The sequence below is a fragment of the Enhydra lutris genome, unplaced genomic scaffold, assembly GCF_002288905.1.
Source record: "Enhydra lutris kenyoni isolate GAN:26980312 unplaced genomic scaffold, ASM228890v2 scaffoldscaffold81, whole genome shotgun sequence".
Taxonomy (NCBI): Eukaryota; Metazoa; Chordata; class Mammalia; order Carnivora; family Mustelidae; genus Enhydra; species Enhydra lutris.
Genome location: NW_019154165.1, coordinates 1,036,206 through 1,061,725, shown reverse-complemented (window position 1 = coordinate 1,061,725; position 25,520 = coordinate 1,036,206). Strand labels below are relative to the sequence as shown.

At 41.2% G+C, this 25,520-nt stretch overlaps 1 protein-coding gene across 2 annotated transcripts in view; it reads left to right on the top strand.

Moving 5' to 3' along the window:
• Positions 1–20,493, top strand: part of LOC111161042 (O-linked N-acetylglucosamine (GlcNAc) transferase) — a 34,095-nt gene extending 13,602 nt beyond the window's left edge. For both annotated transcript variants that reach the window (XM_022524494.1, XM_022524493.1), the window contains exons 5-22: positions 619–735; positions 3,302–3,381; positions 3,965–4,160; positions 4,412–4,552; positions 5,152–5,252; positions 5,419–5,572; positions 5,663–5,764; positions 6,191–6,370; positions 7,023–7,181; positions 7,933–8,022; positions 9,816–9,941; positions 10,339–10,509; positions 10,621–10,737; positions 10,827–10,997; positions 13,229–13,381; positions 15,887–16,139; positions 16,412–16,535; positions 19,384–20,493. In XM_022524494.1, the coding sequence (XP_022380202.1) occupies positions 619–735; positions 3,302–3,381; positions 3,965–4,160; positions 4,412–4,552; positions 5,152–5,252; positions 5,419–5,572; positions 5,663–5,764; positions 6,191–6,370; positions 7,023–7,181; positions 7,933–8,022; positions 9,816–9,941; positions 10,339–10,509; positions 10,621–10,737; positions 10,827–10,997; positions 13,229–13,381; positions 15,887–16,139; positions 16,412–16,535; positions 19,384–19,558 (2,610 nt within the window). In that variant the 3' untranslated portion in view covers positions 19,559–20,493. The remainder of the gene's footprint in view (positions 1–618; positions 736–3,301; positions 3,382–3,964; positions 4,161–4,411; positions 4,553–5,151; positions 5,253–5,418; positions 5,573–5,662; positions 5,765–6,190; positions 6,371–7,022; positions 7,182–7,932; positions 8,023–9,815; positions 9,942–10,338; positions 10,510–10,620; positions 10,738–10,826; positions 10,998–13,228; positions 13,382–15,886; positions 16,140–16,411; positions 16,536–19,383) is intronic.
• Positions 20,494–25,520: the final 5,027 nt, after the last annotated feature.

Below are 25,520 nucleotides of genomic sequence, written 5' to 3'. Positions count from 1 at the left end.
TCGTAGCATTCTAGTAATATGTCCACGGAAAAAGAGTTCCATGGTCAACTAAGTTGAGGGAGTCCCATATAAACTGTTAAAGGCTTAGGCAAGTTCTGTAGCAAAGAAACTGTTTTCTGTTCGCCTAATTGATTTGATCACGAAATCCTTTTTTTTCCCAGTGAGCTCTGGTAACATTTTGTAGGGCACGCTTTGGGAAACTGGTGAGGGGGTGATGGGGTGGGAAAATTTGGTTCTGAGCGGCACCCTCTAGAGCAGACTTGAAAACCTAGCAGAAGCCCTTAGGTGTTCAGATAAGAGAAGTCCAGCATAGAGTATTAAGGCAACTGGCTTCCCAGATAAGTCCCAGAATAAAGGGTCGGTTATTGGTCAGCAGAACTGAACATGGTGGTTTGCACTTGGGTTCTGGTGGCGCAGGCGCAGGAGCAGCCAGCTGTGGCAGCGCATTAGTTTTGGCGCAAGCGAGCCTATGCTGCAGGGTCACTTTTGGCTGGTCAGAGAAGGAATAATGATATCACCTTCTTCCCCCCCCCCCCATCTTTTTTTTTCCCTTTACAAATTTTCCCTTTTCCCTTTACCTCCTTCCCCTCCCATCTTCTTTCATTAACCCCTCCTAAGGCATGTTATTTGAAAGCAATTGAGACGCAACCGAACTTTGCAGTAGCTTGGAGTAATCTTGGCTGTGTTTTCAATGCACAAGGAGAGATTTGGCTTGCAATTCATCACTTTGAAAAGGTTAGTCATTAATAATTGGTACTTGGGAAGTGCTTATGTGTGCAGGGTGTTTTTACTTAGAACCAAATAATAGGCCTTTACTTCATCGGTCACTTAATCTTTGTTTCTTTGACAGCGTTATAGCATTTGCTGGATGGTATATGATGTGGCAGTTTCCAGTTTTGTTTGTTTCTGAAGATTTTATTTTATTTTATTTTAAAGATTTTATTTATTTATTTGACACACAGAGAAAGATCACAAGTAGGCAGAGAGGCAGGCAGAGAGAGAGAGGAGAAAGCAGGCTCCCTGCTGAGCAGAGAACCTGATGTGGGGCTCGATCCCAGGACCCTGGGATCATGACCTGAGCCGAAGGCAGAGGCTTTAACCCACTGAGCCACCCAGGTGCCCCTGAAGATTTTATTTTTTAAAGTAATCTCTACATCCAACGTGGGGTTCGATCTCACTCATGACTCTAGGTTCTAAGAGTCACTCGTGGCTCCATCGACTGAGCCAGCCAGGTGCCCCCCCGCCAGGCAGTTTCCAGGTTTGCATGGAAAATATATTTTAGAAATTAAAAATGCTTTTTTAAGAAGGGCAACTTTAAAGAAGCAGGGTTTCTTGGTCAAAAGGCTGATTCCAGATTGGGGTAGGAAATGTACAAAATTAATCTTGAGTACCCTATCACACCAGAAAGCAAGGAAGCTTTGATAGAGTATGTCGAGAGGACTCGAAAAGGCAACCGGAAGAGGCTCATGCTGGCTAAAGATGGGACTTGAACATCAGTTGGAATATTAACTGAGATATATTTGAAACTTGTCAAATGTGTGTAAATTCATGAGTTTATAAATATACTAAGAAGAAATTCATTTGTTACCTTTGGAAGATAAGGAGTAATTCATTTTGAAAACTAACTAGAGTAGGAAGAATAAAGCATTTGTCTTCCTTCTGTGTGAACCAGACCTTAGGGTAACCCAGTAGTTGATGGGGGAAGTTTCTATTTATAGCAGTGTTCCAGCTAGTAAATGAAAAAGGAATGGTACAATCAGAGTTTGACCATTAATAGATTTAGGCATTTATCTGGGGCAAAGAAGACACAACCAGATGCTAGGTACTTTGTGATAGAAGCAGAGAGAAGAGGAAGTGTTCTTTATGACTCTTTAATATGTTCACAATTACTCATTACCTTTACCTTTTCAGTATTTCAGTTAAAGTTTGCATTTATTACACTATAGGAGTACCTACCTCTTGCTCGGTGGTTCTCTGCCTTGGTTGCACGTGAGGAGCTTATAAAAGATAGGAATTCCTGGTGCCATCTTCAGAGGGTCTGATTTAACTGGTACGTGAGAGAGCCCAGGCACCCTTTAGGAGGTGAATTCTTAATGTTATGGCCAGGGTTGAGAATCCCTGCTCTGGTTATATCTGGCCATATTTTAAAACAACTTCAGATTTATTTGGATAAAACCATTTAATGGTTAGTATCTCCTTGAAGTAATGTATCTGACTAAGTGTGTAGCTCTAATTACATATCTTACTAAGGTCTTACTGAGTATGTAGACTTTATTAATGAGCTATATATTTCCCTTTTCAGTTAGAGCCTGCTGCTGTTTCTTCCTGCCATTATGTTTTAGAAGAGTTAGGATTTTTTTTAAAAGATTTTATTTTTTATTCATTTAATTTTTTTAAATTTATTTATTTGATAGGCAGAGATCACAAGTAGGCAGAGAGGCAGGCAGAGAGAGAGGAGGAAGCAGGCTCCCTGCTGAGCAGAGAGCCCGATGTGGGGCTCGATCCCAGGACACTGGGATCATGACCTGAGCCGAAGGCAGAGGCTTTAACCCACTGAGCCACCCAGGCGCCCCTGTTCATTTAATTTTTTGAGGTGGGGAGGGGGCAGACAAAGAGGGAGAGAATCTTAAGGAGGCTCCAAGCCCAGCGTAGAGCCTGATGTGGGGCTTGATCTCAAAACCCTGAGATCATGACCTGAGCCAAAATCAAGAGTTGAACACTTAACCGACTAAGCCACCCAGGCACACTTTTAAGATTTTATTTTAAAGTAATCTCTACACCCAACATGGGGCTCAAACCCATAGTCCTGAGATCAAGAGTCACATGTTGCACACACTGAGCCAGCCAGGCGCTCCTAGAAGAGTTAGGCTAATTAATCTTAAATAAGATAGGGCCCACCGTTAGAAGTATTTAGCTCAGTAAAATTGGAGGAGACCCAGTTTAAAATTTTTCCCTTCAGGACACATTGTGCTCTCCCATTACACAAGTTATTTTGATAACATTGAGGTTTGTGAATAATGAGTGGGTACTAAAATAACGGTTTTTAAAAGTTTGTTTCATAATTTCTCCACCCAGTGTGGAGCTCAAACACACAATGCTGAGATCAAGAGTTGCATGCTCCGACTGAGTCAGCCAGACGCCCCTATATGGGTTTTTTTTTTTTTAAGTGAAAGAAATAAGATTTAACTATACTGGAATATGTAATTGGAGGCCTAAAATTATCTCAGAATAAAAAATTGTAATTGGCAAGTGTAATCTGAAATCTTAACTTGTCTCTGAGTAGCTGTCTTGTAATTTTTAGGCTGTCACCCTTGACCCCAATTTTCTGGATGCTTATATCAATTTAGGAAATGTCTTGAAAGAGGCACGGATATTTGACAGGTGAGAGAATGTTCTATTTGATACATTTTCTTGAGTGTTTGTTGTATTGGCACTTGAGCCTTTGGACTAAAATGATGACAGTGGTCCATTGAAATACATTTTCCTTTTCTAGTATGTTGCTTTTCCCTCATCATGTCTGCTGTGTTACCTTTTATTTAGAGGCATTGTTGCCTGACTTTTCATTGCTGGCTTTCCTCCAAGCCATTATCCTTCTCACTGGGAATTTAATTGAAATTTCTTTTATTGTAAACCTGTTGAAGTGGTTATCTTTTAGACTAAATTATTTCTTTGATCTGATTCCAAAGGCTAAGTGTGTAGCTCTACAGTAAATCCTGACTTTTTGACCTCTTTTTTTTTTTGTTAGGGGAGAGCTGATTTCTTATGTGGAAATAGAAAATTTTTCAGTGTAAAAATACATTTTTATTAAGGTGGAATGTTGATGTGAGGTTAAGTATAGTATAGCATGAATTATAATTAATTGATATACTTTGGTATAGCTTGAATTAATTGTAACAAAGCATCCATTAAAAGTTAGTTGCATTGTGTGTGTGTGTGTGTGTGTATGTTTTTTTTTTATTTACAGAGCTGTGGCAGCTTACCTTCGTGCCCTAAGCTTGAGTCCAAATCATGCAGTGGTGCACGGCAACCTGGCTTGTGTATACTATGAGCAAGGCCTGATAGATCTGGCAATAGACACCTACAGGCGAGCTATTGAACTGCAACCACATTTCCCTGATGCCTACTGCAACCTAGCCAATGCACTCAAAGAGAAGGGCAGTGTAAGGACATTTATTCAGTCTATTTCTTTGTTACCTGGTAGGATTAAAAAGCTGTTTCTGTACCTATTGCTATTAAGTATCGGAGTGGTGAATTGTTTTACTTTCAAGTTTTGGTTGAGAGAATAGCAAAAATACCTATTTTCTAGAATATTATCAGCCATTAGGCTTAATTAAGCAGTTGTTGGAATAACATCTGTGGTGGCTCTGTGATTCCTCCGTATAGGTGTTGAATAATTTGTTTCATTTTCTAGGTTGCCGAAGCAGAAGATTGTTATAATACAGCTCTCCGGCTGTGTCCCACCCATGCAGACTCTCTGAATAACCTAGCCAATATCAAAAGAGAACAGGGAAACATTGAAGAGGCTGTTCGCTTATATCGTAAAGCATTGGAAGTATGTTCAGGGTGGTGTGGCTGGATATTTTTTCTGTGTGTTAATAGAGGAAAGGCAGTTAAAGTTTGCCATGTCATCCACCTCTTTTGTAAAAACAGTGGTTGAATCATTCTTTGAACCAGTAATTGAGTATCTAAGGTCTGAGTGAAGTCTTGTGTGACATTCAGGGAAGTCTCTATGTTGAGTTTGTTATTTTATGGGCAGGTAGAGCTACACGGAAAAGTTAAACTGAGTTCACAGTTCAAGAGAGGTTACAAATAAGTCCATAATTTCAGTGCCTGATGGCTGTAATGGTGGGTGGTGGTTGTGGTAGGAGTTTAATAAGAGACCGAGATTTTAGAAAAGAGAGATGCTGGAGTAATCGGCATAAGCTGGATGAGGAGAGGTCTTACCTCCTCACCTTTGGAAACAAGGAGAGGTAAAAAATAAAGGAAGCGGTAGAATTTGAGTCACTTGATTTTGAAGAATGAGGAGACTTGGAGAAGGTAGACAGAAATGTAGGGATATAAAGATACTTGAGCAAAGTTCTTACCGTGGTAAGTTTTTACTGCTGGTTTAGAAGTTTTTTTTAAACCTCGGATGTCATCTTGACTCTGTAGGTCTTCCCAGAGTTTGCTGCTGCTCATTCAAATTTAGCAAGTGTACTGCAGCAGCAGGGAAAACTTCAGGAAGCTCTGATGCATTATAAGGAGGCTATTCGGTAAGATCCTCACTGTCTAATTTTTTTTTTTCCTTTACATTTTTAAATGTTTGGCCTGTGGCACATTTGGCTTGTGTTAAGATGACTTTTAATAACCATAGACTAACATTACAGGGAGTTAAAGGTTTTTGTACTAGAAGAAGAAAATCTTCGTTTTCTCTTTTAGAATTAGTCCTACCTTTGCTGATGCCTACTCGAACATGGGAAACACTCTAAAGGAGATGCAGGATGTTCAGGGAGCTTTGCAGTGTTACACTCGTGCCATTCAGATTAACCCTGCGTTTGCAGATGCCCACAGCAATTTGGCTTCCATTCATAAGGTTACTACTGTTGATTATAATACGTGCATCTAAGCACCTAATGTTTAATTGTAGCAAAACTTTTAACCATCCCACTTTACTTATTTCCAGGATTCAGGGAATATTCCAGAAGCGATTGCTTCCTACCGCACTGCTCTGAAACTGAAGCCTGATTTTCCTGATGCTTATTGTAACTTGGCTCATTGCCTGCAGGTAAAGAATAACAGGCCAGTAATTGGGTTTTGGTGTGGCAATCACTTTTTAATTGTTATGTGCCACATTAATCCAAGCCTGGCCAGAGAGCTTTAAACAAACTATTTTCTAAAGGGTTATCTGAAGTTATATTAGGCCGAAGTCATGTAAAATGTTAAATCTTGGAATAGGGTTTTCTGGGAAATAACTTTTTTTTCCCCCCAAGACTTTATTTGACAGAGCCAGAGAGCACAGGCTGGGGGGTGGGGGAGAGGTGGGGCGGAGATGGCAGAGGGAGAGGGAGAAGCAGGCTCCCCACTGAGCAGGGAGACCGACATGGGGCTCCATCCCAGGACCCCGGGATCACAACCTGAGCCAAAGGCAGATGCCCAATCACCTGAGCCACCCAGGTGCCTCTGGGTAGTAACTGCTTCTTGCCTCCTCTAGATTGTCTGTGACTGGACAGACTATGATGAGCGAATGAAGAAGTTGGTCAGTATTGTGGCTGACCAGCTAGAGAAGAACAGGTTGCCTTCTGTGCACCCTCATCATAGTATGCTATACCCTCTTTCTCACGGCTTCAGGAAGGCTATTGCTGAGAGGCATGGAAACCTCTGCTTGGATAAGGTACGATTGTTTTGTCTCAATCTTTCTGTTTCACAATAAAGTACAGATACAGAAGATGACGTGAATCAGTCATATGTATGTGGTTTCTTGAGTTACTTACTATAAGGTGAACACAACCCATGCTGAGAAACGAGATACCCCAGAGATACCATGTCTCAGTCATGACCCCTTCCATCCCCTAGGGTGGAATTCTAACAGTAGAGGGCTGGTGTTTGAAAGCCATAATGTTTAATAAAAGTGTTTGGTATTTTATACTCTGCTTTGAGAATTAGAGCAGTACTTGATCAAAGATGACAGTTTGCTCAGCAGAATGGATTAGAGTGCTAAATGTAATTCTGTGTTTTAGAAATGCTTCCCTATAGAATTTTCTAAAATGCAGGGTATGTCATGCTCTGTCCACACTGCCTCGAGCTTTCTCCAAGTTTTAGATTTGCTCAAGCTACTTCTTAGGCCTCAGGAACAGGTCAGAATATGAAGCATATTATATAAACTGCTAAGATTGGATTGAATTGGCTGTATGACTTAAGTATTCTGGGCAAACCATTTCCAACAGATGGAAAGTACAGGCTTGTTTTGTTTTTTATCAGTTTTCCTAGATGAATATTTATGTATAGATTCAACTATACTAACAGGCATTGGTTTCTGTTGGTAGATTAATGTCCTTCATAAACCACCATATGAACATCCAAAAGACTTGAAGCTTAGTGATGGTCGGCTGCGTGTAGGATATGTGAGTTCTGACTTTGGGAATCATCCTACTTCTCACCTTATGCAGTCTATTCCAGGCATGCACAATCCTGATAAATTTGAGGTAAGACTAGTATTTCCCTAGAGACACTATTTGTTTTATTTAAAAAAAAAACAACAACAAAAAATATTTCTGGCTTTATCATCGCCATTAGGTGTTAAGGTCAGTCAGTGTCTTTTTTGAAAGATTTGAGCCAAGATTAGCTTTACATTTAATTTTAATTTTTTAATTGAAATACAGTTGACATACAGTATTACATTAGTTTCAGGTGTACAACATAGTGATTCACATTCGTTCATTATGAAATGCTCACCACAGTAAGTGTAGTTACTGTCTGTTACCATATAAAGTCATTAAATGTTGACTGAATTCCCTATGCTGTACTTTTCCAGTTAGAAAATAAGTCACAGGGATGGAGTTTGTACATCTTAATCCCGTTCACCCATTTTACCCATTCTCCTCACCTCTTCCCTCTGGCAACCACCATTTTGTTCTCTGTACTTAGGAGTCTGTTTCTGTGTATTTTTTGTTTGGTCATTTGTGTTTTATAATTCCATATGTAAGTGAAATCATATGGTACTTGTCTTTTTCTGTCTGACATATTTCACTTAGAATAATATTTTCTAATTCCATCCATGTTGTTGTGAATGGCAAGATTTCCTTCTTTTCTATGGCTCCATTGTATGTATGCATGCGTGTATGCCAACACCCTCTGTGTATTCTTTATCCAATCATCTCTTGATGGACATATCGGTGGTTGCTTCTGTATCTTGTTAAGCCGAGGTTTTTAAATACATTGTGTGCTGCCCTTCAGGTATTCTGTTACGCCCTGAGCCCAGATGATGGCACAAACTTCAGAGTGAAAGTGATGGCAGAAGCCAATCATTTCATTGATCTCTCTCAGGTAGGCGAAACTCCTACACTTCAGGCTTTTAATTTAAAACAAATAGTGAATGAAACTATTGGTGTGTAGCTTGTATTTTTCATGACCAGTATTTAACATCAGTCATTACATATGGATAATTACTGTGGTCTTATTTCTCTGATCATTTACATTTGTAATCAGTGTGGATTGTGCTGACGTTGCAAATGAAATCAAAATGGGATCTATTTGTGCTTGGACATAGAACTCTTCAGGAAATGCTGCCTTGGAAGAGGAATAAATAGGTTATTTAAAGAAAATAGAGGAATTCTAGGGTTCATCATGGTTCATCTGTTTTTGTGGGCATTTGCCTTTGGTTATCTTTATTTCTGTACTTGCTCTATTGTTATTTTTAGGAGCATCAATTTTATGATAAATTTAAGATTGAGGGCGCCTGGGTGGCTCAGTTGGTTAAGTGGCTGCCTTTGGCTCAGATCATGATTTCAGGGTTCTGGGATCGAGTCCTGCATCGGGCTCCCTGCTCGGGGGAATCTGCTCCCTCTGCCTGCTGCTCCCCCTGCTTGTACTGTCTGTCTTTATGTGAAATAAGTAAATCTTTTTTTTAAGATTTTATTTATTTATTTGACAGAGAGATCACAAGTAGGCAGAGAGGCAGGCAGAGAGAGGGGGAAGCAGGCGCCCCGCTGAGCAGAGAGCCCGATGCAGGACTTGATCCCAGGACCCTGAGATCATGACCTGAGCCGAAGGCAGAGGTTTAACCCACTAAGCCACCCAGGCGCCCAGTAAATAAACGCTTTGAACAAAATTAAGATTGAAACCTGTGGAGGAATTAATTTGCTCGGTTTAGAGGTTTTTCTTTATAGATTCTGTGGGTCACTTTGGTGACTAAAAGGGATATGCAATGTTTGGTATATCTAGTAATTGATACATGAATCATTGAAGTTCCAGCAGAAGGGTTGTGAGATCCTTGTCATTTAGTAAATAGTGTGTACCAACATTTTTAGCAATGTAGCTGTTGCTTTGGGAGTATACTTAACCCTTTCTGATATAGCGTTTAGACTCTGACCAAGAAGCATACTGTCCTCCACATCTGAGACGTTCAGGGACCCACTGCTTATTGACTGTGGAGTCTAAACTCTTCAGCAGGGCCTTCACAGTCCTTCTTTCTTTTTTTAAATTTATTTATTTAGAGAGAGGGCTCGAGTTGGGATGGGGAGAGACAGAGGGAGAGAATCTCAAGCAGACTCCGTGCTGAGTGCGGAGCCCGACATAGGGATCCATCTCATGAACCTACGATCATGACCTGAGCGAAAATCAAGAGTTGGACGCTTGACTGAGCCACCCGGCCACCCCAGCCTTCACAATCTAAGTCTGAGCACAGCCATGTTTGCCAATGCTTTTCACCTGCCATTTGCCCTCATATATACCTTATACCAGACAGAAGTGATCTACTCAGCATTTTCAAAATCTACCATGCACTTTACTCTGGTTCTTTATTCATTCTGTTCTCTATTGAGATTCTGTTCTGTCCAACTGCCTCAAACTCTTATTCATCTTTGAAGGCCCATTTCAAACACCAATCCTCTATGAAGTCTTGTTATTCATAGGTTCAATATAGAGTGAACTCCGCTTCCTGAGTATTCTGTTTCTGTAATGTTTTGGGCCCATTTTAATGGCACTTAGCCATATTTTTATGCTGCATTAATGTAATTTGTGTTACTGTGTTTTGCACCTATGACTCTGAATTCTATTTGCCATTAAAGCTAATTGAATTAGTTTGAGATTACACATAGTTCTTTTTTTTTATTCCACAGATTCCATGCAATGGAAAAGCAGCTGATCGCATCCATCAGGATGGCATACACATCCTTGTAAATATGAATGGTTATACCAAGGGTGCTCGAAATGAACTCTTTGCTCTCAGGCCTGCTCCTATTCAGGTAAAGGAACTAAATAGTAATTGCTCACAATGTTTATTGAGCTAAAAAGACAGTGATTTCTGCTACCCCCGACCCCCCAGTTACCTGGCATTTGAAACAACAGACATGCTTGACTTAAGAAAAAAAGTATGGTTCTTGAAATGTACAGGGATAAAGAATTTTGAGTGTTGAATACAGTATGCACAGGCACATGTATAGAGACACGCAGTTCATGGTTGAGTACAAACAGTTGTTTGGTATTGTAAATTGGAAAAACGTTTAACACTTCGAAAGGTAGTCTGAGATACTACATCATCCCTCTTGGCTAAAGAAGTCAACCCTCCTTGTATGTTTATTTGGTTTTGAACTCTTTTGATGAAAATTTTTAGGTTTTGGCCTGGTTTCTTTTTTCTTCTAGGCCATGTGGCTGGGATACCCTGGGACTAGTGGTGCACTTTTCATGGACTACATCATCACTGATCAGGAAACGTCACCAGCTGAAGTTGCTGAGCAGTATTCTGAGAAACTGGCTTATATGCCCCATACTTTCTTTATTGGTGATCACGCTAATATGTTCCCTCACTTGAAGGTAGGTAGAAAAACAGTGCTATGTGGATGTTGCAAAGAACTGTAGTCATTTCTTTGTTGTTGTCCCTATGCATCCTAAAAGATTTGTCTCAAACCTTTTTTTTTTAATTAGAAAAAAGCAGTCATCGATTTTAAGTCCAATGGTCACATCTATGATAATCGGATTGTTCTTAATGGCATCGACCTCAAAGCATTTCTTGATAGTCTGCCGGATGTGAAAATTGTCAAGGTCAGAACCTGGTCAATATTGTCATTGAAATGAAGTTATCTGCATTTGGGATCTTATCCCTAATACATTTTGTCATTTTTTCCTTATAGATGAAGTGTCCTGATGGAGGAGACAATGGTGACAGCAGTAATACAGCTCTTAATATGCCTGTTATTCCTATGAATACCATTGCGGAAGCAGTTATCGAGATGATTAACAGAGGGCAAATTCAGATAACAATTAATGGGTTCAGTATTAGCAATGGACTAGCAACTACCCAGGTGAGGAGAGAATAGAGCATAATATGTACCACCAGGTATTCTTTTATCTCCTTTAAGTCTCATAATAACTCCAGGAGGTGTAAGTATCATTATCCCTGTTTCATAGTTGAGGAATTGAGTTCAGTGGAAATTGGCATCTTACATAGATTTGTCTTACTTTATTATTTTATTTTTTTAAAGATTTTATTTACTTGAGAGAGCGAGAGACAGAGATACAGAGCATAAGCAGGGAGGAGAGGGAAAAGCAGGCTCCCTGCTGAGCGGGGAGACTGATTCAGGACTCGATCCCAGGACCCTGGGATCATGACCTAAGCCGAAGGTAGACGCTTAACCAACTCGGCCACCCAGGTGCCCCTCAATTTGTCTTATTTTAAAAGTCTCTTGGATTCAGCCAGTAGGTCACTTAATGAGGGTCTACTTGGTTAACAATATGTTTCTTACTCCTTGCCTGTGGCTTTCTTATCAACAGTGAATAATTATCTGTACTGCATACAGTTTCTTGCTTCTGTTACTCATTCTTTCCCTAGTTAAGTCTTCCTTCCTTTTAAGACTTTTTAGTTCAGATAGTTCCTCCAGGAATCCATTCCTGTCCTTATCACTAATCTGCTAATCTCACCTTTCCTGTTCTGTGCTACTTGTCTTTTCTGCTTCTGTAATACCTGGGATGTATTTTATATCCAGCACAGCATGTTATCATTCTTGTGTTTGTATATTCTCTGTTGAACTGAATTCCTTTAGGGTCTATGTCTTAATCACAGTAATGTACTATGTGTTCAGTAAATATATATTGCATATTGGAGTAAGTGAGTATGTAGCTCTGTCAAGATTATAAGGCAAGGATCTCTCAGGAGTTAAAAGTTTTAGTGGTGTAACAGTTTATACTAAAGGTGCTCAAAATGAACTCTTCTCTCAGGTTAGCTCCTGTTAAGGCAAAGGAATTGATAATAGTCACTTACAGTGTGTATTGGGCTAAAAGGATGGTGTGTTTTCTCTTAATCTCTGATTAACTGCCATTTGAAATAGGACAGACATGTTTGACTTAAGAAAAAAATGTGTATAATTCTTGAAATGCACAGGGACAAAGAATTTTGAGTTTAGAACACAATGCCCAAATGTATGAAATGTCCATGCATACTTGGAATAGTTATATAACAGTTTAACGCAGTACCCAGATGTGTGGGAATTGTAAGGTAAGACTGTAATTAATTGTATACGTAGATACTTAAAAATAGTGATCATCAGTGTGAGGAGATGCAGGAGAGATCGTTTGGAGGAATAAGTTTAGCCTCCAAGGGTGGGTGTGATTTAGAAAAGGACATTTCATTCATTAAAAATAAGCAGAAGGGGTGCCTGGATGGCTCAGTCATTAAGTGTCTGCCATCAGCTCAGGTCATGATCCTGGGATGCTGGGATCGAGCCCCGCATTGGGCTCCCTGCTCCATGGGAAGCCTGCTTCTCTCCATTTCTGTTCCCTCTCTAGCTGTGTGTGTGTGTGTAATAAAATCTAAAAAAAATAAGCAAAGCTTGCTGTTGGAATAAGGTTTTGAAAAGAACTTTTTGGCTTGAGTCATAAGTTTGAAGGTGTGGAGTGGTTCCCCCCCCCATTAAGATAATACTGTAACATTTTCCGTTTTTTGACTTAATATGTCATGAATATTTTTTCATAGTTCAAATGACGTAATTTTTAATGGTTATACTATTTGGCATCTTAAGGTTTCTTTCTTTTTTTTTTTTTTTTTTTAAAGATAGTTATTTGAGGGGTGCCTGAGTGGCTGAGTGGGTTAAAGCCTCTGCCTTCTGCTCAGGTCATGATTCCAGGGTCCTGGGATTGAGCCCTGCATCAGGCTCCCTGCTCAGCAGGGAGCCTGCTTCCTCCTCTCTCTCTGCCTACCTCTCTGCCTACTTGGAATCTCTGTCAGTCAAGTAAATAAATAAAATCTTTAAAAAAAAAAAAAGATAGTTATTTGAGAGAGCGTGTGCATGTGTGTATGAGAACAGGTTGGGGGAGGGGCAGAGTGAGGAGAGAGAAAGTCCTCAAGCCAACTCACCGCTAGCCTCGGAGTCTGAAAACCCTGAGATCGTGACCTGAGCTGAAACCAGGAGTCATATGCCCAACCTGCTGAGCCACCTGGCACCCCAAGGATTCTTCATTAGTTAAAAAATACCAGACGCTGCTGGTTTTAAGTATAAATGGCTTTAAATATAAACACGTATTGTTTTTCATGTTCCAGATCAACAATAAAGCTGCCACTGGAGAAGAGGTTCCTCGTACCATCATTGTAACCACACGTTCTCAGTATGGGTTACCAGAAGATGCCATTGTGTACTGTAATTTTAATCAGTTATACAAAATCGACCCTTCTACTTTGCAGATGTGGGCAAATGTGAGTATGGGTAGATTCATTATTCATGTCTAGAGACACGTAGAGATTATGTAGACCATGTTGCTAAGGCTGCCCTCCACTTCCATTCAGGAGCTGTTGTGCTCATTTCTACAAAAGAGTAGATTTTTCAGCCATTTTTGATTTTTTTTTTTAATTAAAATTTTTTTTTAGTATAGTTGACACAGTATTTTTATTTTATTTTATTTTTTAAGGTTTTATTTATCCATTTGAGAGAGAGATGAGAGGGGAGAAGGTCAGAGGGAGAAGCAGATTCCCCACAGAGCTGGGAGCCTGATGCGGGACGTGATCCTGGGACTCCAGGATCATGATCTGAGTCGAAGGCAGTTGCCCAACCAACCGAGCCACCCAGCAGCCCTATTTTATTTTATTTATTTATTTGGCAGAGAGAGAGACACAGCTAGAGAGGGAACAGAAGTAGGGGGAGTGGGAGAGAGAGCAGCAGGCTTCCCACCGAGCAAGGAGCCCAATGCGGGACTTAATCCCAGGGATCATGACCTGAGCCACCCAGGTGCCCCTTGATTTTTCCTTCCAGTGTATAAATATCATGTTAAGAACCTTTTTAACTTATGTATTCAAAACCAGGGATCAACAAACTTTGTTTTAAAGGGCCAGATGGTAATTATTTTTGTTTTTTTCAGTTCATACTCTATTGCATTTGCTTAACTCTGCCATTTGGAGCAGGCAAGCACCATAGACATTATGTAAATGTAGGAGTATAAATATGTTCCAGTTAAGTTTTATTTACCAAAACAGAAAATATGCCAGATTTGGCTTACAGGTTATAGTTTACCAACCCATGGTCTAAACTGATAGCAAAAGCATCATGTCCACATCCAGCCATGTGTGACAGTCTCCCAGTATTGTAGAGTTTTGATCACGAAGGAATTGGTTTTTGCCATTGCCTCTCGGTCAGTTCATCGGACCAGTTTGCATAAGCAGGACCTCTGAAAGTTCTAAACTTGACTATCCGTAACTGGCTCTTACTCCACTGGGTTGAAATAGAGATAATTGCTGGTTCATTTTCTTTTTGATATTGGGGTGGGGTTTTTCTTTGTATTTTTTTTCTTTTTTTCAAGGAGAAGTATGGGTGGAAGAGAAGCAGGTGAATACAGGCTTACTGTCCCTTAACCTTTACTTCCCAGTGTTCAAAAAAGTCCAAAAACCAGAAGCTTTTTTCAGAAGTTTGTGGCAAATTTATTTGATAGCAAAACTACTTGAAATGATGTTAGGTTGTCTTTTGGTCTTTTATATGTTCCATTCAGTAGGAATATTTGTACATCTCAAAGCAGAGGTACTAATGTGTTTGTTTACAGAGAGTTGCTGCTGAGAGTGTTATATAATACTATTTTTTATGTACTATTTTAAAAAAAATCTAAAGTATCCCAGATTCTGAAATTCATCTCTTCTCATGCCTCTCAGGGAAGGGATAGTAAACTTGTGCGGTAACATTGAATAGATGCAGGTCTAAATCCGGATTGGCAAATTGCGGCCTATGGGCTACATCTGACACACTGCCTGTTTCTGTAACTTTTTTTTTTTAAGATTTTATTTATTTGACAGAGATCATAAGTAGGCAGAGAGGCAGGCAGAGAGAAAGGAGGAAGCCGACTCCCCCCTGAGCAGAGAGCCCAACGTGGGGCTCGATCCCAGGACCCTGGGATCATGACCTGAGCTGAAGGCAGAGGATTTAACCCACTGAGCCACCCAGGCGCCCCTGTTTCTGTAACTTTTATACACACAGTCACGCCTGCTTGTTTACATACTGTCTGTAGCTGTTTTCCAGTGACAAGGACAGAATTGAGTAGTTATGACAGAGTCCATGTGGTTGCAAAGCCAAAAATATTTGTTCTCTGGTCCTTTACAGAAAGTCTGCTGACACCTGATCTTGATTAGGCACGTAGTCAGGCAAGTGTGAGCTCATCCTGTTTGTTGTGTCATGCTGGGGGATTTAAAATTTGAAATGGAAAATTTCTCGCTCATCAGCAAAAACCACTGTCAATAATGATTCCCACAGGACACAGCTGCCTCAGATTTTGCCAATTAGTAACTTGTTTTGTGTCTTACGTCAGTTTTCTCTTTCTTTGAACTCTGGGGACAGCTAAGCACAACAGGAACCTGTAATTCAGTTGATCTAATTCATCTATGAGGGAAAGACAAAGTTCATCGTAGGCTGCTATCTGGGTGACAAGAATAGACTGGTAGAATTATTAGAGCTCTATGAGAGCCTTTCTTGAGAAGGGCAGAACTGTTATTAAAAACTATTCTTGGGGCGCCTGGGTGGCTCAGTCGGTTAAGCGTCTGCCTTCAGCTCAGGTCATGATCCCAGAGTCCTGGGATCGAGCCCCGCATCGGGCTCTCTGCTCAATGGGGAGCCTGCTTCCCCCACTCTCTCCCTGCCTACCTCTCTGCCTACTTGTGATCTCTGTCAAATAAATAAATAAAATCTTTTAAAAAAAAACCCTATTCTTATTTTCCCTATTTTAGATTCTAAAGCGTGTTCCCAATAGTGTGCTGTGGCTGTTGCGGTTTCCAGCAGTAGGAGAACCTAATATTCAACAGTATGCGCAAAACATGGGCCTTCCCCAAAACCGTATCATTTTTTCACCTGTTGCTCCTAAAGAGGAACATGTCAGGAGAGGCCAGCTGGCTGATGTCTGCCTGGACACTCCCCTTTGTAATGGACACACCACAGGGATGGATGTTCTCTGGGCAGGAACACCCATGGTCACTATGCCAGGTGAGTTGCCCATAAATCATTGGAATCTTCCTTGTTCCTTTTAAAACCTCCTTTAGGGGAAACATTTTTTAGGTGAAATTGTGTGTACTAGAAGCAGCACTTAGGGCAAGATGATAAAAAAATGAGCTTTGTTCTAAGTATAAGCACTCTGTTCCATTCTCCTCATCTGCATTGTATGGGGTACATAACAAACAACATTAATAACTGCTGTTTACATCCTCAGATGTGCAGTCTGTTCTCTTTTCTTTTTCTTTTTTTTTTTTTTTTTGCAGGAGAGACTCTTGCTTCTCGTGTTGCAGCTTCCCAGCTCACTTGTTTAGGTTGTCTTGAGCTTATTGCTAAAAATAGACAAGAATATGAAGACATAGCTGTGAAACTGGGAACTGACCTAGAATAGTAAGTAAACTTTTCCGTGAACAAATTTTATGGTAACGGAGATAGATAAGGAAAATTTAGAGAGAATATAGATGTTACACAATGAAATCATAAAATAAGGATAATATGAACTAGGTGATTTAGTTGTATGATCTCTAGATGAGAGAACTTCTGAACTTCCATAAAAGCAGTGATCAATAGGTGTGACTATGTAAAGAGTAAATGGCTGAATAAAAGTGAGTCAAGAAAATAAAAAGGCAAGCAAAGAGGGAAAGAAAATCTTTGTTTCTGTGTCAAATAATAATAGTCTGGTTATATAAAGACCAAAGAACATTCATATCTTAAATTCCTTAAAAGGAAACCAAACACGGAAATGAACAGACAACTCATTCAAGTAGAAATACAAATGGTTAATAAGAGAAAGTTTCAACCTCTGTAATAGAAATGCAAATATAAAATAACATTGTAGTATAGCCATTATTTGCCAGAAAATAAATATTTTTAGTATGATACCAGTGATGAGGGAGCATCCAGGTGCTGGCCTTTTCATACATTTCAGACAGTGAGTAAATTGGTACAACCCTTCCTCAAAATTTGAAGAGCTGTAGGGAAAACAGCCAGACCTTTGACCCTATTAGGGTGCTACATCTTCACTGTAGCCTAAGGGAAAATGCCAGCATAACTTCAGTGCCCTAAGTGGGTGGGAATTAGAGGGGTGGTGCTTAGATAAGCGGTGCTTTAGCCTACAATGAAGTAGTGTTTCTCTCTTAAATGAGGCTTTTCTTTGGGTGTTCTGGGTAATTTTTTTTTCTTCTTGTTTTTCTGAGAAGTAGCATATTCTAGAGAGATTGTTTGGCGGTTTGAATCCACGCCCTCCCACTTACAAGCTTTGTGACCTTGGGCAAGTTAGTCTCTATGTGCCTTGCTTTTTCTGTCTGCAAAATGGGGATGCATGATAGTACCTACCTTGCAGAGATGTAAGGGTTAAAAAAAAAAGGTGTTCCATGTAAAGCACTTAACAAAAGTTCTTGGTAAGCATTCAGAAGATGTTAAGCATTTATATTTTCAAAATCTTCTCCATTGAATATCTCATATATTTAAGAAGAATGATTGAAAATTTTGAGCTCAGTCATTAAAAAATTAAGGTTTGTGTCCATCATTCTAGAGAAAACTACAGTAAATGTTTTAGTTTTAGTGTATTTAAAAATTTTTTTGGAGCTTAGTTGATTTCATATGATACTTTCCCCCAACATTTTGTTATAAAAATTTTCAGTCTTACAGTAAACTTCTGTACCTACTGCCTAGATTTTACCACTAACACTTTACTATCCTTGCTTTATCACGTATCTATTCCTCTATTCATTTATCCATATAGCAATCCATCTTACATGATACATTTTGAAGTACATTGCAGACCTCCATACTCCTGTATACTTAAGAATGGACATCCTTAGAGTTTCATATTATTTTGGAGGCAGAATTTATATACAGTGGAATGCATAAATCTTAAATTTTGAGTTTTGAGACCTACCTTTGTAACCCAAACCTGTAACAGTGTATGGAAACATTATCATCACTCCAGAAAGTTCCTTCACATTCCTTCTCAGTTGGTCCTTCACACCAACCCTCAGGACAACTACTACTGTCCTGAATTTTTTTCCCCATAACTTAGTTTTGCCTTTCTAGAACCATATACAAATGAAACCATACAGTATGCACTCTATAGGTTTTTTTCACCTAGTATAATGTTGTGAGATCGATCCCTGATGTTGGCCTATATCAGTACTTCATTTTTTTTTTTTTATTGCTGAGTAGTATTTCATTGTATGGATGTAGCACAGTTCAACCATTCTCCCGTTGACCTACAGAACTTAGAAAAATAGAGCACAGAAGTACATTTATTTGAAAGGTAGCATTAATATAGTCATGGTTGGGTTGAAGCCAACATAATGTATAGCCATTTTACTAGTTCTGTCACAAAAACTTTAAAACTTTTTTATTAATTGCTTTTAAAAATGCATAGGAGTGTTCCAGCTTCTCCCTCTGAGGTAGTAATTCTCTCCATAGAAGAAGAATGTCATCACAAATTACATATTCAGAAGAGGAATTGAGAATTCTTTACCTGTCTGTTCCCAGTGAAGGACTGATTGCTTCTTTTCCCTATTTTGAATAAAACCATGGTCTTGGTGATACTAGGAACACTTTTTGCTAATATCTAAATAAGTAAGTCACGTGTAAGTGGAAAATTATGGCAGTAGAGATAGTATATTTCTTATCCCCTGGAGTATTTTTCCTATTTCATTAAAATATTCATAAACTGAAAACTTCATCTCACATTCATTGCTTAGCTATTGTAAATGATGCTTCAGTGACCATCTTTGCATGGCCAGGTTTGCCTGTATCTCTGATCATTTTCTTTTGGATAGATGTAAAAGTGTTACTGATCGGTCAGAGGGTTGTTAACATTTAAGTTTCTTGACACACATATTGCTAAATCTCTTATGAAAAGGGTAAGCAGTGTACATTCTAACTGGTACATGGGAATAGACATGTGTGATTGCCAATTCTTTTAAAGGTAGAAGTGAGCTGAAATGGAGAAAGCATGGGATCTCGTGGATATACTTCTTTAGGAAAAACAATATTTTCAGAGGACGTGGAGGTGAACTTGATTATTCTAAATGTTAGCATTGCGTTAGCTGTGATCCTTCCCTTTTTCAGCGTTGAGGTCAGCGTGGCCAGTCAGAAGAGAACACAGTGTGAAGTACAGTCATGTATTTTACCACAGAGGTGACTAGGAATTTGTGAGGGCTGGTTCTGAATTTTTCTGCTCTGATTTGTAAGCTTGGTTCTTTTTTGTTTTATTGCCTAGCCTGAAGAAAATTCGTGGCAAAGTGTGGAAGCAGAGAATATCTAGCCCTCTGTTCAACACCAAACAATACACAATGGAACTAGAGCGGCTCTATCTACAGATGTGGGAGCACTATGCAGCTGGCAACAAACCTGATCACATGATTAAGCCTGTTGAAGTCACTGAGTCGGCCTAAATAAAGACTATGCACAGGAGATTGCCCCTATACCTGAGCCTCAACCTTCTGGGGAAAGGGAACTAGATAATGTACTTTTGCTTATCTGTACGGTATCATGTTGCAGATGGGTGACAAACGATAATAGAATAGCACAGCCAGACTTGCTTCCTGCGTGATAGGGAGAGACACGAGATGGGAAACTGCTGTTCCACAAGGAATCTACACAGAATTTTGCAGCAACCAGGTGGTGCATAGGTCTGGAAGGTCTGATCTCCCTTGGTCTTCCATGGGATGGTTAGTGTGGAGGGGAGATACAGATTGTCCAGCTGTTTTGTGATTCCATGGATTGATTGAGTCTTCTGAATTAATTTTTTTCTTTATACTTTGGGTATTGGAGCTTTTAAAAATGTTTGGTTTCAGGTATTTTTATTCATGTGAAGTGTATATGATTCTCTTGAGATAAGGTTTTAAGCTAAAATGTTGCTCCTTGTTTTAGTTTCTGAACTCTACAAATTAATGGGGACTTTGCTGGTGTAGTCTTTTTTATAGGTTTTATAAACCACTTGAGCCTATATCAGTCGTTTTAGTGTCTGACCTAATGTTTGGAGCTATCAGTGCTTTGTTGGTTTAGATGATGACTCAAAAATTTTTTTCTGGTCCGTTTCCCATTTCCTTCCCTTCCCTTCCCCTCCTTTAAAGTTTCTCCTATAACTCAGCTAACAAAACGAAGTCTGATTTTAAATATCCCAGAGTGTTTCTCTTAAACACATCATCTGGTGCCAAATGAAAATTCTTAGGAGTGATTATTAATTATGCAGGGCATAGTTGTGGTACTGTCATTGATAATAATATAGATTTTTGGGGGGCCTAGTTTTGACCTATTTCACCAGTGTTTTACCTTTGACTGCCCCTCTATGCTGCTTCCAAAAGTGATAGTGTGTGATAAGATTTTTACCTTCCTTTCTCAAGTTTGTTTTTTTTTTTTAAGTGAGTCCTGTTCTTCCTATTTCTTTCAGCAGAAATGAAATCCCAGGTAAGTATAAGTATTCACGTATTTGATCAGTAAGTCACAGTTATCTTCGATACATTAAATAACTTTCATCAAAAAACATGATAGAGGTAAAATGCTCTGAAGGACCAGCTATGTAAATGAGTAATTATTTTTCAGACCTTCTCGGGTATTATGTAATAATTGTCTTCTGGACTTGGTATTGAAGTCTGTACGGATCAGCCTCAGTAGTAGCAAGTGGCTTTGCTACGTGGTTTGGAGTACAAATTAGACTTTAGCCCTCCTGGAGCTTGAGTTCTTGGTATTAAAACCCATAGGAATACAATTACTGAATTTCAACAAAGGATCGAGGGCTTGAGGCTTAAACAAGCCGACATATGAATATATGTTTTGTGTTGCTGTACTGTACTTATGCTCTCCAGTAACAGATATTTTTTTGTCTGCTAGTAGTGTTCTAGATTATAATGTCTTTCCAAAGCGCTGAGGCAGTGCACCTATTCTGTAGTTGCAGCTGATGCCTGAATGTATCCTAGCTGACAAATTATTGATTAATAAGAACTTGAATTTCTGAAAGATTCTTACTGTTAACCAAAATCTGAGCAAGGAGTCTCAAATGTAATTCTTGCCAGAATTACATGTTAAATGAACTGTGTACCTTTTAAAAATGTAAATCAAGAAACATCAGTATAGGGATTTAATTTATTTTTTACCCGATGGAACTACCAGTCAGAGGTTGCCAGCATGGTTGCAGATAAACTGATGTTTGAAATTCACCAAATTACTTACTGTGGAATAGGAGAATATACTTCCAGTGCCCTCAAGGCTGTGACCTTACAGCCATTTTACATAGCACATCATTCCTCCTATAGGGATGAACTTTTTTTTCCTGGCACGAAAAGTAGCCACTCTGGTTGAAGCTTTGCTTATTGTAATAGGCTTTTGTTTCCAGGTAACATGTCTGTGGAAGACTTAATTCTGAATAGAGCTATAGATATATCACTGGAAACTAATTGTTTTTTCTATTATACTCTGCTTTATCAGAAAAGTAAAACATTTAAATTGTGCTACAGAAATCCAGATGTTGTCTTGCGATCTTTAAACAATAAATGAATGATTTGCCCTTAATATGGCTGATGTATTTTGTATTCTGTGAGATTGAGTGTTGGACAGAAAAACAGGGTCACCCAGTGATGAAACTCCTATTGGAACATCTCCAAACAACTGGAGGACCATATTTCCCTAGTGGAGCTGTGATCTTAAGAATTATTTTGTTTTCTCAGCCAGGTGTGGAAGAGGGGTGGGCTTGGGATCCGTTAGAGGACGACAAAGCCTGTGACTCCCAGCACACCCATTCATGGTGGTTTTTGTTTGGCTTATGTAATGACTGTGACTGCTCTGGCTTCGGCTACTGCTGTAGTCTTACTCTTCGTGTGAACTAGTCGTGTTCTTTGTGGTGGTTGAACTCTGCCACAGGTATGAGGGAGGATATCAGAGTAGCAGGGACCAGAACAGACTGTTTAGCTCTGTTTTCTCAGAGATAATAAAAGAGAAAAATTTTCAGTAATATTTCTGGGGTGCTAGGCTGGCTCAGTTGGTAGGTCATGCGACTCGATCTCGGGACTGTGGGTTCAAGCCCCATGTGGGGCATAGAGCTTTACATTACAAAAAAAAAAAAATTCAGCTAATTTACCTCCCAAGCTCTGTGGGTTTTGGCCCTCAAAGTCCTGATGTAGATGGGTGTTTGTTTCCTAAAAGGTGGTGGGGAAGAAAGGTGTCGGGCATCCTATTCAAAGGTTCTCACCCCTCCCCTCTTTCTGTCCTTTTCAATCCACTTCAGCTCCTCCTGTCTAAAGTCTGTAGAAGTTGCTTGTGGATCTGGAATAAGCTTGGGTAACAAGATTTAATTCCAGTCCTAACCCTTTTTATCTGAAGCACATGCCTCTTAATATTTTTTTTTTATTTGACAGATAGAGATCACAAGTAGGCAGAGAGGCAGGCAGAGAGAGAGAGAGAGGAGGAAGCAGGCTCCCTGCCGAGCAGAGAGCCCGATGCGGGGCTCGATCCCAGAACCCTGGGATCATGACCTGAGCCGAAGGCAGAGGCTTTAATCCACTGAGCCACCCAGGCGCCCCCATGCCTCTTAATATTAATGACAACTAACGTTCAGGTTCTTTGCCCAAACCTCTGAGGCACAGTTACGTAGCTCCCATTTTTATAGAAGGGGCTTGTAGAGGTAAACTTTCAAGTTTGTTGTACAGATAGGGTTATAATAATGATAAGCCCCTCTTATCCAATTCCCGACTCATTCAGAAAGTACCTTTATGTATATAGGCAGTTTGGTGCTTAAGAGTTTAGATTTTTTAAAAGATTTTATTTAAAGATTTTGTTAGGGAGAATGCATGAGCAGAGGGGAGGGGCAGAGGGAGAGAGAGAAGCAGGCTCCATGCTCAGCCCCGAGCCATGAGGGTTGGGGGGCGGGTGGAGAGGCTCAATCCCAGGACTCTGAGATCGGGACCTGACCCGAAGGCAGACGCCTAGCTGACTCAGCCAGCCAGGCATCCCTTAAGATTTTATTTTTGAGTAATCTCTATAATGCAGGGCTGGAGCTCCCATCGCTGAAGTTCGAATCCCAGTGCTGGCACTTTGTAGCCGTGTGATCTCTATAAAATGAGTGCTAACATTGCCTACTTTCTGAGGTGTTTTAAAGATTAAATACATATAAAACACTTGGAACAGTGCCTAGCATGAAATAAACGCAATATTATTAATATCTCTACATGCACGGAGGTTTTGTGTTCCGTTTGGGCACATGCTTAAATTATGAAACTTAACGGGCGTCTGCCAGAGAAACATCGTCTAGAAAGCATTTACTTCCCGGTTTGTTTTTCTTTCCTTCTTTCTTTCTTTTTTTTTTTTTTTTAAGATTTTATTTATTTATTTGACAGATCACAAGTGGGCAGAGAGGCAGGCCGGTGGGGGGCGGGGAGCAGGCTCCTTGCTGAGCAGAGAGCCCGATTTGGGGCTTGATCCCAGGAGCAGGACGCTGGGATCATGACCTGAGCCGAAGCAGAGGCTTTAGCCCACTGAGCCACCCAGGCGCCCCCCGGTTTGTTTTTCTTGGTGTGTTCGGAGCGAGTGCCAAAAAGCTTCAAGTAACCAACCCCTCTATCTGCAGGGTCTGGAGGGTTCTGGAAGCAATTGTTCTGGAAGCAAGTGTTGCCAGGTGTTGTTGGATTGGTGCCTTGTTCTTATCTAGGGGTCTAGGTGGCCTTCCCCTATCTCCCCTAGCTCACAGTAGTGGGGGGGGGGCAGGCAAACAGGCTTAGAGGTTTGGGCGATTTCGGCAAGGAACGGGGCTTGCTTTATCCACATTCTCACAAAGATGAAGCTTTGGGGAAGATTCAGCCCAGTTCTTCCATGTCACCGCAAAGTTAATTAAGGGATCGGCAAACTACAGAAGCCGGCTCGGGGACTAGAGCTCGGCGCGAAATAGCGCTTTCTGTGACAAAATAAGCAACACCCGTGGAAGTGATAGACCTGACTCCGGAAGCACTGCGGCTGGGCGCCAAATTTGAGTTCCTAGGCGCGAAGTTTAAATTTGCCCCGTCACCGCACACCACACTGTGATAGGTGGGTACAGGGAGAACGAGAACACGTCAGTTCCTATCCCCCCACCCCCCCGCGTTGAGCCCGAGATCTATAAAAGGTCTCGCGCCTGGCGTCCCCTCGCAGTTGCTCAGGAGCTCCCTTGGCATCAACCACCAGCTGGAGGTGAGCGACGATCGGCCACGCTAGAGGCGTTTGGAGCAGGTAGGCGGCTGGTGGGGCTTAAGTGGTTACTGAAGCGGGAACAGTCTTGAAGCTCACCCTAGTTGAGCGGGCTTAATTAAAATCAAGACCGCCACATGCCCTCACTATGAACCTTGGGACTGAGATTATGGCAGAATATTTTGCCGACTTCTACTTTTAAAAAAGGCTTTTAGGGGAAGCTATTTTAATTTTTTCTTAGCGATATTAACTCCACTGAAGTGAAGATGAGGAAGGGGGGTTGTGGAGATCCCATTGGGGGCATGAGGGAGAAGGGGCTTGGGGGAGGTGGTGTACGGTTGTAGGTGGGGGTCGCCTAGGCCTGAGCAGTGGAAGAACTGGCTGAGATTGCAGCGTAAGGGGAGGTGGAGGGCTGGTGAGGACGTGGGGGTGTTAGATGCCTGATCCCGGAAGGCTGGCGGGCGAATTGAGGTGGGAATGAGGGTGGAAATGTGGGCAAATGGAGGGTGGGTAGGAGTGCGTGCGGGGAGTGGGGGGTGCGGAGGGGGCTGTCTGATTCGCTAGCTGCAGTGAGAAGGTTGTAAGGGCCTGGTGAGTGGAGGTTTTGAGGCCGGATTGGCGTATGCCTGGTTGCGGGCAGGCTGGCTGGGGGGGCTGAGCTGGGAGGAGGTCTGGGCCTGTTGGTGTAAAACCTCTGGGATTGAGAGGGAGGAGGGGGAGTGAAGGGGGGGTGGGGGTGGTGAGTGGCATTTTCGAGGCCTGATTGGTGCAAGACTGGCTGGGGGCGGAGTCTGGGCCCCTTGGTCTAAGACTTTCTGGAGTTGGGGGAGATAGAGGCGGGTGGAGGTGGTGAGTGGAGGTGCAGAGATTGGTGCAAGACTGGCTGGCCACGGAAGTGTTGGGGGCGGAGTCTGAGCCTGTTGGCTCTAAGACCTCGTGGGGTTGGGGGAGGTGCAGGCGGGGGGGTGGGCGTGGCGAGTGGAGGTGTGGAGACCTCCTTGGTGCCAGACTGGCTGGGCGTGGATGTGTTGGGGGTGGGGTCTGGGCCTGTTGGGTCTGAGACCTCGTGGGGTGGGGGGAGGTGCAGGCAGGAGGGTGGGGGTGGAGAGTGGAGGTGTCGAGACCTGATTGGTGCAAGACTGGCTGGCCGCGGAAGTGTTGGGGGCGGGGTCTTGGCCTCTTGGTGTAAGGCCTCCTGGGGAC